The sequence below is a fragment of the Amblyomma maculatum genome, chromosome 6 (assembly GCF_055883805.1).
Source record: "Amblyomma maculatum isolate TAMU_Amacu chromosome 6, ASM5588380v1, whole genome shotgun sequence".
Classification (NCBI taxonomy): domain Eukaryota; kingdom Metazoa; phylum Arthropoda; class Arachnida; order Ixodida; family Ixodidae; genus Amblyomma; species Amblyomma maculatum.
This window is the reverse complement of record NC_139349.1, coordinates 138,182,860-138,201,645: the sequence shown is the minus strand read 5'-3', so window position 1 is coordinate 138,201,645 and position 18,786 is coordinate 138,182,860. Positions and strand designations below refer to the sequence as shown.

The window sequence follows — 18,786 nt, the reverse complement described above, 5'->3', positions numbered from 1 at the left end:
TGATGAATATGAAGCATTAGCATCTCTGAAAACATGTCAAGTGACAATGACACTCTGGTCACAATGGCAGATGATTAGCGGCAGAAACCTCAGCAGCTTGCTGGGACTGGCAGTTGATTGTAAAGAAAAAAAATGCACTGTAATATTGCAAACGAAGGTCAAATTCAGAAAATCGCTTGTATCAGGTGGAGTGAATCATGAAATAAAAATATACAGACCGGTGTTTGTTCTCGATGTGCAGTAGTCAGTTGTAAACTTGGCTAGAGTGAATTGGGGCAAATGGAGATGTTTCGTCACTTGAACAGGATCGCCTTCTTTCCACAGGAGAACTAGATCCTCGGTAGTGTGGCCATCTAAAAATGCACATGTTCAAACACAGTGTGAGTCTTTTGTTGTTGTTAAGGTAAACTCAGCCATGTTATCCAAAACACGCAGCTTAGGTTCGGTTTTTTTTCCAAATGAGCTTTAAAAAGAACAGCGATATCCCCATGCAATCATGAAGCTAATCTAATTCGTATGATTTCACATCCTGCCTCACAGAAGAAACTTTGCCAGAGTTTCCATAAATACTATCGAAGAGGCATCGCATTTGACAGGCACAATCATACTTATAGCACGTAAAGAATATTCACGCTAAGTTTAACTAGTTTAATACAGCACCAAGCAGTAAGCCTGTATGAATATCACAGTTTAGAACTGCGGCACTTTTAAGCGAGGATATGTTCCATATCCGAATAGAAATGTGATGCAAGCTATCTATGGTTCCCACATAATCACCGCTCGATGGTGATATATTACATAATGTAACAAGCAGAAAGATGTGCACAGCCAAGGAGCATTTTTCACTCACAATATAAAAAGAGGAAGTTCCACGGTTGGGGGAAACATATTAAACGCCTCGTGAAATATCACCACCCTGTGTGTTTCACTTAAGATGATATTACGGGCATCAAAACAACTGTGAAAGTCTTCTTGAAACGGAGAAACAGAGGCCCTATGCAAAGCGCGCCGAGATCTCTAGCAATCGTTTTAAACTCGAATCTCGGGATTTCACGCAAGCTTGTCACGGGAAGCGGAACCTCAGCTGTTATCTGAAAACATTTGACAAATATGCAGCGTAGGCCTTCATGAATGATTATGGTGCCTGTGCTCCTTCCCTTCACACAATTTCAAAGCGAGCATATGATTTATTTAGGGTTGTTTGATCGAGTGTGCTTAGCGTAAAAATTCATCTGTTGATCTGTATTGCTAGTTACGCAGTATATTTGTCAAGCGAAAGAGACTGTGATACAATGTTGGTTAAAAATAAAAGAAACAAATCAAGTCCAATATCCTCACTAGCGAAGGCTAGCGAACAGTGGTGGCACAGCAGAGCCTCCGGCGGTACCCCATCGTAGAAGATTCCTCGTGTGTTTGGAACGTTCTACTTGGCCGCCTGTCATTTGGGCCTATTGGCCCCTATCGTCGTACTAAATAACACTTTTGCATTTGCTCTTCACCTTCGATCGAAGCTTGCATGTACTGGAACTTTGAAATACTTATTTGCCTAAATAAAATGTTCGCAATATTATACGTCGTCCTTTAACGTTTTTCTAAGGAGGGGAAGAATTGGCGTGAGAATGCTGTCCATGTGCTCTGTTTGCCTTCGGGTGCGGATGGACAGATCGTAACCGAAATACGTGACTCGCCCTCGACCCGCCTGCAACGGGCGTTGCAAGCGTCTTCCAGCGAGTATGGAGACAGATAATGGGTAATTCATGATATTGTGATTTTCGATGTTGCAGCGATAGCAATAAGCAGTGCTGGCGCGTCAGCCAGTGATGGAGGAAGCCCGATTGTGGACTAAGTTGCCGGGGTGCCCCTCGCTACTCGGATACCGTCGCTCGCGGCTTCGTTCGCTGAGCTTTGAGGGCTCTTCTCCAAGCGGTGACGAGCGCTGCTCGAGTTCACTGGCCTTGCCAAATTTCATCTGCTGATGGAAGTTTCGACCCCAACCGAATGTCACTCGAGTCCTATACACGGAGTTGCGCTGCTACACAAGGTTTTTCGACAGCATGCAGTTCAAAATTACATTCAAGCCGACTGATCACTGCGCAGAAATTCCGTATTTTCGATTCCGTGTGAAGTGCGAACATAGTTTCCGCCGAACAACAGAAGGTTGCCATTGTTCGCCCCGTGTGCAGCCGCGCTGAATAACTTGTTCGGCTTTGTAGTGGTTGATTTCTTTATCTGCTGCTCACATTTTTCTCTCGCTTGTCTGCAAAATAGGTCATGCAGTACTTGCTAATTAAATGCCGCCGGTACCCTTACTCGTCTACCTAGCGCGGAAACTCTTTAATAGAAAGCAATGTAATCGTCGTAGTTCGCCACAAATGTTAGCACAGTAACTTGCACCTTATAAGACCAATGTTTATGAGTATTTGTCCTTGCTTTCTATGATGTGAAGCTCACTCTTTATTATATCATCTTACAAAGAAAAATATTCGCTAACTGGCCGCAGTAACTGAAATTGCGTGCTATTTTTTATTCTCGTGCGATGAAGAGAGTTTATAGCCGCGTAATGTATACTGCTCGGTAGTCTGGCAACATCGGCACTTTCCGTACATTGTACGCGTGCCCTACGATGTAAGCAACAGGCGATTTTGGTTCACACATATGCAAACTACTCGCAGTGCAATTTGCACTTGCTAAAGCTTAAGAATTCATAATGAATCATTGCCGATACCGCACACTCCAATACGCAGACTTGTTAAGCCTACTCGCTCGACAAGGTTATTTTTTTTTTGTCGATATACAATAAGAACTTGTCGTGCGTTCATTCCTGGCCAGCGAAGAGGTGTGTATTTGTGAGCAATTGTCTATAATTTTTTTTAGCAACACGACCTCAAACTGGAATGCACTGTCGCATTGCTCCTACAGGCGATGTTTTTTTCCCAAACAGCGACTAAATAATTGGCCGAAGCTCGTTCTAAATTAATATGATGCTCACTTTTGTATTGTTTATTCCCTGGTGAAGCGCGTTGATGCGTGGTTGTATATCATTTAGTCTTGTGCAAGTATGCACTGTTCATTCTTGTGGTGTGTGTTTGTCGGTGGCAATTCTCTTCGAGGCCATAGTTTTTGTAGATTGCTTTGTAACGTGCCTCTCCTGCTTGCACCATGTCTGCTCCGTAGTACGTTATAAATGAAACCAAAATTAAAGGAATCAATGAATCTCAAAGGCAATCAACACATAAATGCAGGAAATATAACGGACTTCGTTATAAAATACATACACTGGCTGTGCCCTCTTCAGTGGGAAGACCGAGTCATGAACCGAATGGCCAAGCCAAAAAAAAAAAAGCAAACAAACAAAAGAAGATTGTTCGCATAGCTACAGACACTCAAACGGTTACTTGAAGTGCGACGAGACAAAATGTCCTCAAGAAGCCCCACGCCACCAATGTTCAAAGTGGTGTTTCGTCATTTCGAGCGCTGTGCTTCTTTGGAGCCGCTTCAAAGCCAAGTGCAGCCGATAGTGAATCTTTATACTAGCAGTTATATAATAGTGAATTTCGCGCCCTGAAGCAGTTTCCCGAGGTCTTGAGTTCGGATCTGACCGGCGCCACGCGATTGTTTTTCTTCTACTTTTAAGTCAGTTACTACACGATTAGTTAGTAGTTCACATTTATAAATATAAAAAAAATTCTTCTATGATATGTTTCGCGTCAGTGGATGTTGTCTGTTTTCTTAGACCATGTGACAGGCAGTCACTCGTTTCGCTTGTTTATAATCAGGACAAGTTAGAGAAAAGCGCTGACATTTTCGATACCAGCGCGGCTCCTCTCGCGGGTGTCCTTTCTGGACTACTGTCGCCGCCGTGACTTTGGGGAAAAACAGCGCTATTGCAATGCAACTATAGAACGTTAATGTTTCCAACTATATATAAAACTCTCATGTAGCACAGTTCTGCACAATTCTATAACTGCAGTCGGTCCGTTCCGAACGCCATTCCGAGTCACGAAACCCAGTCGAATCACATTTCATTCCATAATGTCCGTGAAGCAGAGACAATACGCGACTGCCGGGCTTCGACCGTGGCCAATACAAACTCCTGCGAGCAGCCACACGGATTGCCTTTCTTGTTGTTAAGGCTGTGTTTTAAGATTTATAATGAGACACTAGATCCTGAGTTGGTTTCTCCACGGCAGCTGAAGTTGCGAGAAGAATATTAGCGTGTAAAGAAGACATAGTCGCGGCTTGCTGAGCATTTCCGCTTACGTTGATCAGTTGTTCCTGGAACCGCGGGAAGGGGCACTGCTGCCGTATTTTCTTTCTTTTAGATAAGTGCCTAAATGCCTAAAGTGTGGACTAAATGAGAACCTCTTCCCTTCTGCCTCGTCTTTTTAGCAATGGATATTGTGTGGTCTCCAGCGTTTTCAGGTTTCAACCTACCATTCTCCTTGTGGGAGGTTCGCAATTCGATTTCTTAGTGCGTTGCGGCTTTCTGTTCACACGCCCGACACGCGATTCAGATTTTAAGCTTTCCAGCAATAGTGCTCAAAATGATTAAGTCTTAGTAATTGAAAAATGGAAGCTGCCAGAAACTGCTGTCGTTTCCAGTCATAAGAAATATCAGCTAAATGGGGAAACAGTGGTGCGCAAATAAGCTTATTCCCTGTGACGTGAAAGCCTGCTGGGTTTATTCTTCTTGAAAGTAAGAAGAAAACGCTACGTTGGCAAACATCGCTCGCTCCTTCTGTAAGCGATGCTGATACAAGGTTTCCACTTCTCCGGTCAAGCATGGAAGCAAAGATGACACTTTTATACTTACAGCTTACTATGGTCATGGGACACTCCTGCTGGTCGAATGGAAAGTTCATAAGATTCATGGGACACGACAGCCGTAAAGATATCCTGCGCAAAAAGAGCAAAGCAATTTGGACGCTTCTAGACACTTTACGGAATGAATGCAAGTTGAACTTGCACCTGAAGCGTTATGATTTTCTTGAAAGCAATACAAGCAGCAGAAGTGGGTTGAAGTAGACAAAACTGCGTTTTTTTTAACGTTAGGTAAGCCTGAGAACAAGATATTTTAAGCCAAAGATTAAAACAATTCTGCTACAAATAAGAAGTTGTGCTCCTGCGGTATTTTACCAAGTAGAAGCGGCTGTATGTATGTCTCAACGTACGTCACTGTATTGTTTGCGCGGTTTGTGGAACTATATTTACCGACCTTAGCGACGATCTCTGCAATATTGAATTATACACTACAATAAAAATCCCCGTCAGAAAACATCAGAAAGTGGAGGTTACGAACATTATGTGAACGCAAATAGTATGTAGTGTTTGCAAGCTAAATCTTCCTCTTTCATGCATGTTTATGTGTGTGATAGCACATGTCATTCGGAACATGAATGCTTACTTATTATGGTTATAAAAGCACGGAATTCAATATAATATTGTTACGTCAATTACGCTGCACCGCGCGGTGTTGCGCATCTGAAAGAAGTGGACGAAGTGGAAGTGGTTACGCGTACACTCGTTCGGGGACAAGCTTTACTGAGACTGTGTTTTAGGCTTACTGTGCGTAGGTTTCCCCATATCCTTTGTAAATAATAAACTCATTTCCCCGTAACAGCTTGGTGGAGCGTGCTGGATAGTTCTGGAACATTTCAAACATCATTGACGAAGATGGCGCATGGCCGGGCTTCCTCCTGACCTCACAGCCATGGCAAGCCATGACCATTACAGAGAAGGTCACACTTCCCGCTCAACTGGAGCTGCTTCTAATTCGGGCCAGGAGCACCAAGCATCGTCAAGCTCACGGCCGCATCAGCGGGAGCCCAGAACATTTTCTGGTCTGGCCGATGATGTCAAGGACTGGCTGCGCACTACAAACGTGTCAACAAATACAGTCGCTGGGACTCGGCCATGCAACTCGCGAACGTGGTATTCTTACTGACCGGTACGGCGCTGCTGTAGTTCGAGACCAAAACAACCATGAAGACAACCTTTCTACCTGGGACAGGTTTGTGAAGAGATAACAAACTGTTTTGGAGACTCCACATTAAAAAGACGCAAAGCTGAGCAAACCTTTCCCAAAGAGCACAGTTGCCTGGAGAGATTTGCACGACATACATAGAGGAAGGCCTGAAGCTCTGCCGCATTGTAATAGACGAATGCCAGAAGAAGAGAAGGTTGTTCATCTCTTAAAAGGATTCGCCGTAGATGTTTATAATTTCCTGATCACAAAAAAACCCTAGCCAGTACTTCGGACGTTATTCAGTACTGCCGTACATTTGAAGCTTTAAAAATGCGGCGTATTGTACCCAAATTTGGACGCCTCTCTAACGTCCCAACAGTTGCCAGGGTTGACTACATTGTCCATGATGATCTCGCCTCTCTGCTTCGCAGAGTAGTGAGTTAAGAGCTGGCCAAGCACCTGGAAAGCGCCGACGCGCCCTGTGTACTCGGAATGCCCAGTTCAGCCACAGCAGGCTCAACATGCAGCCTCGTGTGCGTGTCAGCGAGAACTTCCGCGCTACTCCTATGGCAATGAACGCGCCTGTCCCCCTCTGACCAGCCGCTTTCCTCCACACTCAAACGTGCGTCATGCAGCTCCCATCGTCTCTCAACCATCGTCAAACTCCTCCGGATACAGCGCCTACGCTTTTCGTGAGCCGCCCGTTTTTTACAACTGCAGCCGCCGCGGGTACATAGCACGGTTTTATCAACGCCGGCGACAGTAGGCCCCACGTTCTTGGACCCGCCTTTGGGCAGGTTTCTGTGACCACGACAACATTGAGTGGCGTCAACCTTGTCCACTACAGCCTCGTCCGGGCATCTTTCGCAGAGACTCTCCCGCTTCTGATCGCAGCCTCCCCCCCCCCCCCCCACACACACACATCCTCCGCATCGAGTACGGTCCACGTCCCTACGGCGACGCTCGCCTACGCCACCATCGGGAAACTAGCAGGAGCGGCCGATGGAGGTGAGGTCGCGAAACGGTCATCTACACTAATTGCTCTGCCTACTGTGATGTTGAAGAACAAAGTGCACGTCACTGTAAATGGTGTAAACACGTTAGCTTTAGTGGATACTGGTGCCACAATTTCCGTGATGAGTCTCAGGTTTAAAAATCCTCTTGGACCGACAATAATGTTCGCTTGGGACCGAAGTGCCGCTTTCACGGTGTTGGGGGAGAACATTTTCGTCCAGTGGGTCTCTGCTGCCTGTAAGTGGTCATTGCTAGGGAAACGTTTCGAGTTTAATTTGTAGTTTGAGCAAGAGGCACACATGATGTTATTCTCGGAATCGATTTTCTGTGCGGTTGTGCAGCAATAGTCGATTGCGCAACCAGTGACATTTCTTTGCGCCGCAATATTCTGTCTGTTTTTGTAGAGGAGACACCTAGATCTAGTGACGGCACATTTTATGTTTTCAATGATGTAGTGTTACCTTCTATGGCAGCAATGTTTGTGCCGGTTCACAGCTCTGTCGAGCGAGCAGGCATCCACTCTGTGTTTGTTGAAGCTGACATGAACAATGCCATGAAGAAAAATTTAGTAGTGGCCCGTGCTGTCGTCGACGTCGTAGATGATTGTGCCCTCTTGTGGACTGTAAACCTTTCATCAGAATCCGTTTGTTTGCCATCCGGCCTCAGGTTGGTTACATTTGACGGCTACGAGGTCCTTTCTATTGGGTCTGTGTCTCCTCATCCACACCATCGTATGGATCCTGATTACGGCGCGAATATAACCCGGATTATAAGCAAATCGCTTTCGTCATCCGACCAGCAAGAGTTATGTGAAGTTCTGGCACCTTACGCCTCTGTATTTAACTTTGCTCAAGAAGCCGATTTTTCTGTTCCGCCACATTCCCGTATGTCACAGAAGATCAACACTGGTGATGCGATCCCTATCAGACAAAAGCCCTACCGAATATCACCAGTCGAGCGCTGAACAATTAACGATCACGTCCAGGACATGTTGAAGAAAGGTGTTATAGGGGAATCCTCCAGTCCTTGGGCAGCCCCTATGATCTTGATGAAGACGAAATACAACTCGTGGAGATTTTGTGGAAACTATTGTCTATTAACGCAGTTACAAAAAAGGACGTTTATCCTCTTCCACGTTGCGACGATGCCTTAGACTGTCTTATATCCGAGTCTTATTTCTCGTCAGTAGATCTTCAGTCTGCCTATTGGCAGATCCCAATGCATTCGTCGGACCGAGAAAAGACAGCCTTAGTGACATCTGACGGACTTTATGAAGTTAACGTGATTCCCTTTAAACTGTCCAATGCACCAGCGACATTCGCACAATTTATGGACACAATTCTGCGTGGTTTAAAATGGGAGGTATGCATGTGCTACATAGATGGCATCATCATCTATGGAAGGACATTTTGGGGTCATAATTAGCGACTTAGTCTTGTGCTGGACTGTATCCGAAACGCCGGACAAATTTTTAACTCTAAAGGGTGTCACTTCGGTGAACGGCAGACCTTGGTACTTCGTTTTTTAGTGGATCAGGAAGGTATTCGACCCGACCCCCAAACGATTGCTGCTGTGCGAGACTTTGCAAAGCCTCAAAACATAACACATTTGAGAAGCTTTCTGTGGCTATGTCCATATTTCCGCCGTTTTATTCAAGGATTCGCCCAAATTGCCCATCCACTCACCTCCCTCCTGGAAAAAGACTCTCCATTTATTTGGTCCTTCGATTGCGAGTCATCGTTCCGACCGCTGAAGTTTCTGCTCACATCTGGTCCTGTTTTAAGCCATTTCGATCCGGCTGCTATCACCCAGATTCACACCGATGCGAGCGGCGTGGGCGTAGGTGCGGTTCCCATCCAGCTCCAGAACGGCGCCCAGCATGTCATCGCATACGCAAGCCGCACTTTAACGAAAGCAGAACGCAACTACGCAGTGACAGAAATGGAATGTCTCGCCGTCATCTTCGCTGTTACCAAGTTCCGCCCATATTTGTGCGGCCGTCACTCCAACGTAATTACCGACCATCACTCCCTGTGTTGGCTTGATGGCCTGCGCGACCATTCCGGTCGATTAGCTCGCTGGGCATTACGTCTACAGGAATATGACTTTTCGGTGTCCCATAAGAGTGGTCGCCGCCACGCCGACGCTGACTGTTTGTCCCGATTTCCTCTTACATGCATGGCAGTCGGTGAAGATGATCTGGACGACTGTCTGGCGGCTGTGAGCAAAACATTACCAGATCACTTAAAGTTCCGGCAAGAGCAATGTCAAGGCCTTGAACTTACTCCGTTGTTTGATAAGGCGTGCAATTCAGCATCTACACCTTTTGTTATTCAAGATGGTCTACTCCTCAAAAAGAACAACTCAACTGATGGTGCCCGTCTTCTGCTTATTGTCATGACTTCTCTTCGCAATGCTGTCCTACATGCGATACATGACGGCATCACTTCAGGTCATTTTGGTTTTGCGCGCACTCTCGCGCGGGTCGACAACCATTTCGTTGGCCAAGGTTGTGCACGACACCGAAGCGCTATGTAGGAAGTTGTATCCCTTGCCAACGTCTGAAACGAAGCACCACGCCACCTGCTGGTCTTGTTCAACCTGTAAAGCTCACTAGGTCGCCTTTCGAGAAAATTGGGATTGATCTGATTGGTTCTTTTCCCAAATCGTCTGAAGGGCATCGCTGGATTATCGTCGCTATTGACTATTTGACCCGGTATGTGGAGACGTCTGCTCTCGTTTCTGCCAAAGCAACCGATGTGTCGAACCTTTTATTACACCAAATCGTCCTTCGCCACGATGCCACCCACCGAGTGATCATTAGTGATCGCGGTCGGCAGTTCACTGCAGATATCGTGGAAGACCTTTTCCGACTCTGTCGCTCCGACTACCGTCATTCTACTCCCCTACCATCCTCAGACAAATGGCCTTACCAAGCGTCTAAACAGGACTCTCATTAACATGATGTCGATGTACGTAACATCAAATCACAAGAAATGGGACGCCGTCTTGCCATTTGTAACTCACGCTTACAAAACAGCTCGACATCAAGTGACCGGATATTCTCCTTTTTTCATCCTTACGCGCGCTCACCATCAACCTTCCTGGACACCTTTCTTCCATTCTCGGTGCGCGATGACCCATCCGTGTCGCAACATCTTTGTCTTGCTGAAGATGCGCGTCGCCTTACTCGTTTACGAACTATCGCCTCCCAAGACCGCACGAAGGTTCGGTATTATGCGGCTCATGCTGCAGTAACTTAACCCGGAGATCTGGTTTGGCTTTGGACGCCATTGCGACGCTGTGGACTGTACAAGAAGTTCTTGTGGCAATACCAATATTGAATATCAATATTGCATGTACCAGAAGTTCTTGAGGCCATATCCCGGACCCTTCGTGTTGTAAGTCGTTTAAGTGAAGTAACCTACGTCATCGCTAAACTAACATGGACAAATCGATGCTTGCAGACGACTCAGCTGGCTCATGTGGCACGATGAAACGCTGCTATTCGCAATCTGCTTGACTCTCTCGAGGACGACCTTCATCTGTCCAGTGGGAAACTGCTACGTCAATTACGCTGAGCCGCGCGGGGTTGCGCATGTGAAAAAGGAGACAAAGCGGTCGGGGTTGCGTGTACACTCGTTCGGGGACAAGCTGTACTGAGACTTTGCTTTAGGCTTACTGTGCGTAGCTGTGATGCTTTCCCCGTATATTTTGTAAATATTAAACCAATTTCCCCGTAACAATATAAAAACTCATGCGTTTACACCATTTTATTACGCGCTCTGTTTACTAACACTGTTAGTTATTTTCCACAATAGGCGTTGCTTCTATCCACTTAAATCAACTGCAATGAAATGACTGAATTTTAAAGGGACGCAGGATACAGACACCATTGCAACTAGAATGCGCTAAAAACAGCGATGCACAAGAGAAAGAAGCATCGAAACATAGTAAAACTAGGTGCCATATTTTATATTTCTTTCCCTTGTCTGTAGTGTTTTTTAGTTGATTCTTCAATAGATCGAGCACGAAATCGCAAATTAGTCCAAAAACAATTGTTGTTAAGGGAGACTGGTTATTTTACTGATATTTCTTGCTTGATAAAGCAGCAGACAGTAACGAACATTATGCCCCACTGACAGAAAATTTCGAGCGTTTATTAGATACAAAAGGCCAACCATCGAAAGTGAGGTGTTGATCCTTTTCGCCGTCTTCGCAAGCGATCTGCACTGCGTCAGAAATTGTATTGTGGAGATCCTTGAAGAAAGGCAGCGTCACCATTCACTTGACAGTTCACTTTCTTGTTTTAAGCGTTAGGATTTTATTCGCTCTTGTGGATTAAGTTTCAAATTTAGACGTTTTGGCATTACTGGTGTATTTGACCGCCATACAAACATCATAGTGGGACGAGAGCTGCATAACGTATTTCTTATAAGCGCAGTTTCCATTTGGTTATCGTTATCACCACTATCAGCAAAAGGGTAAAAGGTATTTCCCACATCTATGAAATTGACCATGTTCTCGCGGTTACCAGAAACATGAGAAATTAGGAGTATAGTTTTCAGATCTACCAGTATGTATATATTAAAAAAGAAACAGATGACCGAGTGCTAATTAATGAGACGAAAAAAATGAGAAGGGTTCAACGCTGCTGAATCGAATGTGAAACGAATGCGTTAGCTGCGCGTGACCGCGCGTTCTTCTTCTTCCTCTCCTTCTTCCTCTTCTGTTTCTTCTTCGTCTTCTTCTCGTCGTCGTCTTTTTCTTCTTCTGCTCGAAGCTACGCCTATTCACGACGTAGCTGCGGCCATCCGAGGTCTTGAAAATCTTCCCCAGAGTAGCTTTCGCTACACCAGTCATGCCACAACAGGGTTACCGTAAATGTTACATCATTTAAAATACAGAAGGGCTTCCCAGGTGAACATTTTAACTACAGGTTCGTCTCATCGTAACACTGAATTTTAACGATAAATTTATTTGCTACAGGCCGCACATAGCTAGCATTTTCGGAATTGTGGTACATTTGCGCGCACAGTACTTCAGGCCTCGGCTGCGGCGTCTTTCATTATAGTGTGTTCCGACTTCTTGCCAACGTGCAGTGTCCAGTGAACAACCCTCCCTCTTGTTGCATTCATGGCTCTTAACGTTGACCTTGGCCAGTTCAAATCCTCAGAAGAGAAGATGCTGTCAATGCCAGCGAGAGTTGATTTCACGAAATGACTTCATCCGGTGATGCATCCTTACACTAGTCTTCTGCTGGATTCGAAGCGGCTTTCAGATTTCATTCATATGGATTGCGTCTTCGCGCTGTTGCCCGACGAGATTGGCCTTCGCAAACGCTGTAAACTCACTCGCAATCGCATGCCCGCTGTAACGCTTATGCGTCCACAGGCAGCTAAATCTGAATTGAACACCAGTTTGTTTGTCATGCGGGTGATAGTTCAAAGAGCCTGAAATGATTTTGTCAAATGATAAGCTTGAAGACGGGGAACAGAAAGGCGAATAGGGTCCGACTCGCGCGTGCTGACTGGCTCTCACTTCATTAGCGCCTGGCCTTGTGCTTTTCACCTCTCTTCAGACGGAAGAAAACACTGAAGCTAAACATGTGATATCCGCTCTCATCAGATGTCAATGTAAAATGGGTCAATATACAGCGGCTACAAGACAGTTGACGTTACAACAGCGATGATAGAAAGTGTAAGACTGCAAGGTTTGTTCGCTCTCATGTTTCTAGTACAGCAAGAGCTTACCCTGTTCCTGTACCAGGACACTCTCCTACCTTGTGCTGTAGAGTACAGTGCCGTCGGGATATATCCTGACAAGGACGTTCGGCTGCATGATGTTGTGGAAACTCCCAGTGACCTCGTTCGAGAAGAACGGGTCCGGAAGCCAGAGCCTTGATGGTTGGTCCAGGTTGACGTATCTCAACTGACCGTTGAGGTCATTGTACTTCAGTCTGTCGTCTTTCCACTGCTGGCGAAACGTCAGCTGCACGCTATAGGCCTGAGAATAAAAGCCCCCACAAAATGGCACCGTTTCTTACGGAAGGATAAGTAAGTACTGAACGCAGGCAACCAGGAGCAAGAAAAAAAAATTTACTCAGCAAAGTTAATATGTAGGAACTTTTTATATGACGCCTTCATGAAAGCAAGTTTAAATCGTTTACATGTTTCTCCTATCTTAGAGTAGATACTTTTAGGCTATTTAATTGTCAAGTATTTCTTAGCCGATGAAGCAGCGCTCAGTAAAAAAGGGTGAAGTGTGCTGAAGCACTGTAACCATTTCTTATTAACTTGTTCTCCTAAGAGCTGCCGACAGGAACAGCCTATCAAGTAATGTTGTTTCATCCCCCAATCATTGAAGTGTATTGATAGTGAGAAAAGCAGATACTCCCATGAAAATGCTCCCAAGAATTTCGCAACTGATGAGTGATGCGCCCTAATGGGGCTTTTAAGAAAATAAAATAAAAATGAAAATTCCTAATGAACGCTTCTTGTCGCTTACCATTTCGTTGTCATCAATGTCGTTTATGGATCGGACATACAGGTTGGTTCTGACTACCACCGGACCTGAAATACGAAGGAAAGCCCACTTGTTATGTTAAATCCACTGGGGAAGTCCATACACGGTCATCAGCCCTGTGCTAGAATGATGTGCTGACATATTTTTGGGCGCGCAGCCGTAAACCTCTGTGTGGTGGTCATGTAGGTCAGGTCATCTGTTCAAGACTCGTGTATTCAAGGCTCTTGACCCAGCAACCTTAGGCTATGTTGAGCCATTAGTGCAGTGAATCCTCGAAGTTACGTCAGAAGTGCTAGAAAATAACTATGACGTTAGGACGCCATACACCAATGATAGTTCTGGCTTTCTCAAGCGCACATAATTTCACTGTTGGTAACCGTACACAGTGTTCCTTTTGTATTGGAATTAAGTATTCGCTTGCGCTGACTTTTTTACATGCACCCAAAATAAAGCGCGCTTCAGGCTTTTGCACAGCAAAGTAAATATGCGCTCTAGGTTGTATCTTTCAAAAAAATGTCTCGAACGCACCAAGTCCTGGAGTTCACGAGGAATGTTCAGTACCCACGTAATCGGTTTAGCGTTGCTTTTGTTAATAAGCCCAGAATGGAAATCGAGCAGCCGCCGCTGTTGACGTTGCAACTATTTACACGTATTACAATACTAAGGAATTTTTTATATGATTCGCAGGTGGATTGGGGTAAAGGGAAAGTGTTAGGAAATGAGGTGAAATAAGGTTTACCGTTTTTCGAAATTTTACCTTAGGACTTTGTGCTCTACAAACAACATAGTAGCCAGTGTTTCCTCTTCTCAAGTCAAAAACCTAACAAAAGTCATGTGCAAACGACTTGTTCAAGCTGTTGTCTATGCAATTGTAAAAGGATGTGTGTGCGCAGATTGCAAATCCCAACGAAAATAATTGCTGGAGGCTGTGACGCATGCTTTTAGGCACTCTTACATAATAAGGGGTACTGATATCATGAAGATCCTTTGAAAATATTCTGCCTTATACTAATATTGTCGGTTTCACGTGGGAGTTTGATCAGTCCATTCCCAGTTTTCTTAGTAAACTACAATTGTATGGAATTAGGGGCAAACCACCTCCGCTGTATCTTCCTGTTTACAAAACCAATATTAATCGTTCTAAGTAAATGAGGTCAATTGTCAAACTAGGAAAATAATTTGACGTTTACGACAGAGAAATATTCTCGAGCGGTAATTTGAACTTCTATGTTAATGATCGAGTAGGCATTGGCCATCAAGCAAAATTTGTAATCTTTGCCGATGACACAAGTATTTTTCTATCGTTCTTTATAGTCACACAGAATTGATTGGAATGAAAAATGAACATTTTCTCACGCTGTTACGTTACGAATCTTGGTTTATCGAACTCCGGAATTGGACCAGGGGGGTGTCCCCGGCTCGTCCACCCAAGAGCCATCACTTCCTAGAACCGTGCCTCGGTCATGTGACCATAATGTGCGAAGTGCGGCTAGTAGTGAGGAAGCAGTAGTTCTTCTCCAGCCGCGGACGAAAACGGCAGCACGCGGAACCTGCTACTTCTTAAGGGTCTAAGGCCCTCCTATTTTGTTTTGGGTAGCAATTGACTAATTAAAGACCTGTTTTAAACATTTTCAAGAAGTCTGCCGCCGTAGCTTGCAACACTCTGATAGTAGTGGCGAGATGAGGACAAGGTTGTAGGACAACTGCTGACCGGAGAGCGTCTTCGACGATCCGGGATAAACGGAGCTCCGCTACGTGGCTCAAGGAGTCACCTTCGTCGCTGTTCAATGTGAAGGCGTGAAAGCCGCAGTTCAAGGGGCGACCTCAATCTGGGATCGCCGGACTTCGCAGCTTATGACTCCGAGAGTCACAGCGGCTATCGCAGACTTTAGGTTGGGTGAGTGCTGGAGCGACTACGTATTGCTAGACGAGCTAGAACTGGTTTCTGTTCTGGGACTTCAATAATCACTACTGGGTGTGCGATTAGTTTGAAGACTTTGTAATCGGCTCGCATCAACCATGAACCTAAAGAAGTTAGGTAAGTAAAGATGAACTGCTGCTGTTGGCAACTGAACTAGGTTGAGAGGAAAGCCAAAGTAAGAGAAAGCCAGAAAATCACCTTCCTATTGTAGAGGTGGGCTTTGAAGAGGACGAGCTAAATTATGCTTGGGAAATTATATGCCGAATGGAAAAAGAGAAATCTGATGAGCGAGAGAAGCAGAAGGAGAAGGAAAGGAGGGAGGCTGAGTAGGAAGCTGAGAGAAAAAGCTAAAGGATTGAGCTCGAGATCGGAAAGACAAGGCTCGAACGGGCAAGGATACAACGTGGTGCAAGTGTCGTCAGGCCTCAAGGATTTTGAACGGCTGAAGGAATCAGCCGTTCAAAATTGGTGATGACATCGCTCTCTATCTCATCAATTTTGACAGGATGCGCGAAAGACACTCAATTATCCGCGGCATGTGGCCTGTAAAGTTGATGGCATTGCTTCCCGGAGAACCTTCACAGGTCGTGGCACGCTTGAGTAATAACGAAGCGAGTGATTATGATATGGTGAGGTCGAGCCTACTCGCGAAGTACAGGCTATCAACAGAAGAGTTCCGTAGGAGATTTTGCACGTCTGGACAAAAACAAAATGAAAACTTCTTGGAATTTGTCTGCACATTAGTGACAACGCAGTGGGTGAAAGGCTCAAAGGTAGAAGATTTCAAGAAGCTAAATGATTTGACCTGCCTTGAACAATTTTATGAGACCTTGCCTGAAAACATTCGTTTGTGGATTAGGGACAAGAAAGAGAGACTATCCGTGGAGAAAGCAGTGCGTCTTGCAGATGGATACGTGGCAAGCTGCAGCTTTAGGCCGGCTAAGTCTTGGCAAGATTTGAGAAACGTGTATCCGGAGCATAAACTCAACCCTGAAAGCAACAGAAGCCTCGTGTATAAATCCACATCAAAGGCCATGGTTCACTGCGCCCTGATACTTCCCACAGAGCCGACGAGTTAGGGTGTGAGAAGAGTAATAATCATTAGGCAGAACTTGAAAAAAGAGGCCATTGGCATGTTATAATTGTAAAGAGCCAGTACATTTGGGCTCGAAACTGCACGAAAAGAAAAGCAGCGAAACAAAGGCGCCTCAGCGAAATATCACCTCAATAAAAACGACCTCCTGAAACCGAATACTTGGTCAGTAGGAACCAGCAGGGGGAGAGTTTCAGCAGACGACATCTGGTGGTCGTTCGTCGCTAGGGTACCACTTACAAAGGGTTTCCGCGAACTTGTGTGTGTGCGTGCAAAGCGAGCGCGAGTGTTGTACCTCGTGTTCGCCTTCTCCCGACCCTGCATCTGGGAACGCAGCCTCGGCGAAGGACTTCATCGGGGGGAGGAGTATGGTACGTTTCGGTTCTCTCTGCATGGAACTCCGGCATCGGATCTCGTGGGTGGCCCCGGCTCGGCCACCCAAGAACCATCGCTTCTCCGCCTGCGCCACGTGACCACGATGTGCGGAGCGTGGATAGCAGCGAGGAAGAAGTAGTTCTTCTCCAGCAGCTGACGAGAACGGCTGCACGGGGAGCCCGCTACCTCTTAAGGGCCTGGGGCTCTCCTTTTCTTTTAGGTCGCAATTGCCTCATTGACCTAAACCCCGCACCTCGCAACAAGGCTTCATGCTTGTCCTAAAACAATTATCTGAATGAAAACTGTTTTAAAACCAAAGCAGTAATGTTTTACGGAATGTACAGAAATCCAAGAGAATCACGTTATAACGTTCGACTCTGCGTTTTCAGGTTTTGAATACGATTAAAACTGTTCGTGTATAGTACTCAATCAACTGACAACAGGGTGATCGCAAAATCTATTCTTCATGCAGCTCATACCCTCAGTTGCTTTGTTAAATAACAGATACATCCTTCCTATTTCTGTAAAACGACAACAATGCAAAACATTGGTAGCCTCGCAAATTAGTTTTCATTTTTGGTATGGAGTGCAATCTATGAAGTTTTCTTAATATTTTCGTCATGAGAAAATGACATTACGCCTCACTGCCAATGCGTTCTACGACCAACATAGCACTCCCTTTGATAGATATCACTTGAAAAAAATTGCGATATTTACGCATGTTGACTTCTGTGCGAATTCTAGCGGAAAGGAACATTACCTTACGTTAGCTGACATCACCAGTTTACGTCGAAATGTTCTAACCTAAAGGAAACGCAGCTTCAAAAAATAGTACCTTAAAACAGATAAGATAAATTTCAGTATATAAACAGTTGAGAATAATTTACCTGTGGCTACTGAATAACCTAAATATATTAGTATAAGTATCAGCAATAAGGACCTCCCATATTTACGACTTTGTTCAGTACTTACACTTCACTGTGATTGTTTAATGTTTCGCAATAGATTATTCCCTTGTTATCTCCTTGTAATAATTGTTTTAATAATTATTTTTCAAGAAGACCTAACTTCTGTACATATCATGTTAATTAACTTTGTTTTGTACTTTAACGAGTAGAAGTAACACCATACATGTCTTTAGGTCTTCCGTTGTTATTGTACAAAAATCTTTTTCTTTTTTTTTTCTATGCGGAAGTTGTGGATGATTATATGACTGCCAGTGCGCCAAATGCATATCACGCAAATGCGTGCTTTTTTCCGCCATTATGTTGCTCACCTACAGCAGACAACGCATCATATTTTGCAGCGCGTTTCTACGGCTACTTTAACATCATATATTATCTTGCAGAGACGTGCTGGCCTCTTTTGACTAAACAGCTGTATGCTACCTAATTGTTTTGTTTAGAATTCGTACGCATTGTATGGCTGTGTAGGTGGCCTTCGCGTTGCCATGATCGTGTCGAAGCTGTAAAAGAGAAACTATTTGTTATAGCGAAAAAAGAATGGTACCATCGGATATATCCGATGGTACCATCAGCGTCAATTAAAGGTGTGCAAGAGAGAAAATAGGCGATATGCATTAATTAGGTAATTATTAGAGCCAATTAAGTGTGAAATTGGGTTCCAAGATGGCCATCAGCCAACTTCCAGTTTCGATTCGCCGCTTCCGGTTACTTGGTTTGGTTTGGTTTGAGGTGGTTTAACATCCCAAAGCAACTTCAGTCTATGAGAGACGCCGTAGTGGAGGACTCCAGAAATTTCGACCACCTGGGGTTTTTAATGTGCACTGACATCGCGCAGCACACGGGAGCCTTGCTTTTCACCTCCACTCAGTGGCCGTCAAGTGTGACACAGTGTATTGGAGCCCCTTCTCGAATACAACAAGCGTTCCGT

General features: G+C 45.0%; 1 protein-coding gene across 1 annotated transcript in view; it reads right to left on the bottom strand.

Annotated features, from left to right (window-relative positions):
- Positions 1-18,786, bottom strand: part of LOC146186870 (glutamate-gated chloride channel-like) — a 56,314-nt gene that overhangs the window by 26,480 nt on the left and 11,048 nt on the right. Inside the window, exons 3-6 of the mRNA XM_084607477.1 lie at positions 13,487-13,551; positions 12,762-12,985; positions 4,814-4,896; positions 219-353 (exon numbers count right to left, since the gene is read on the bottom strand). Coding sequence (XP_084463603.1) covers positions 219-353; positions 4,814-4,896; positions 12,762-12,985; positions 13,487-13,551 — 507 coding nt within the window. The remainder of the gene's footprint in view (positions 1-218; positions 354-4,813; positions 4,897-12,761; positions 12,986-13,486; positions 13,552-18,786) is intronic.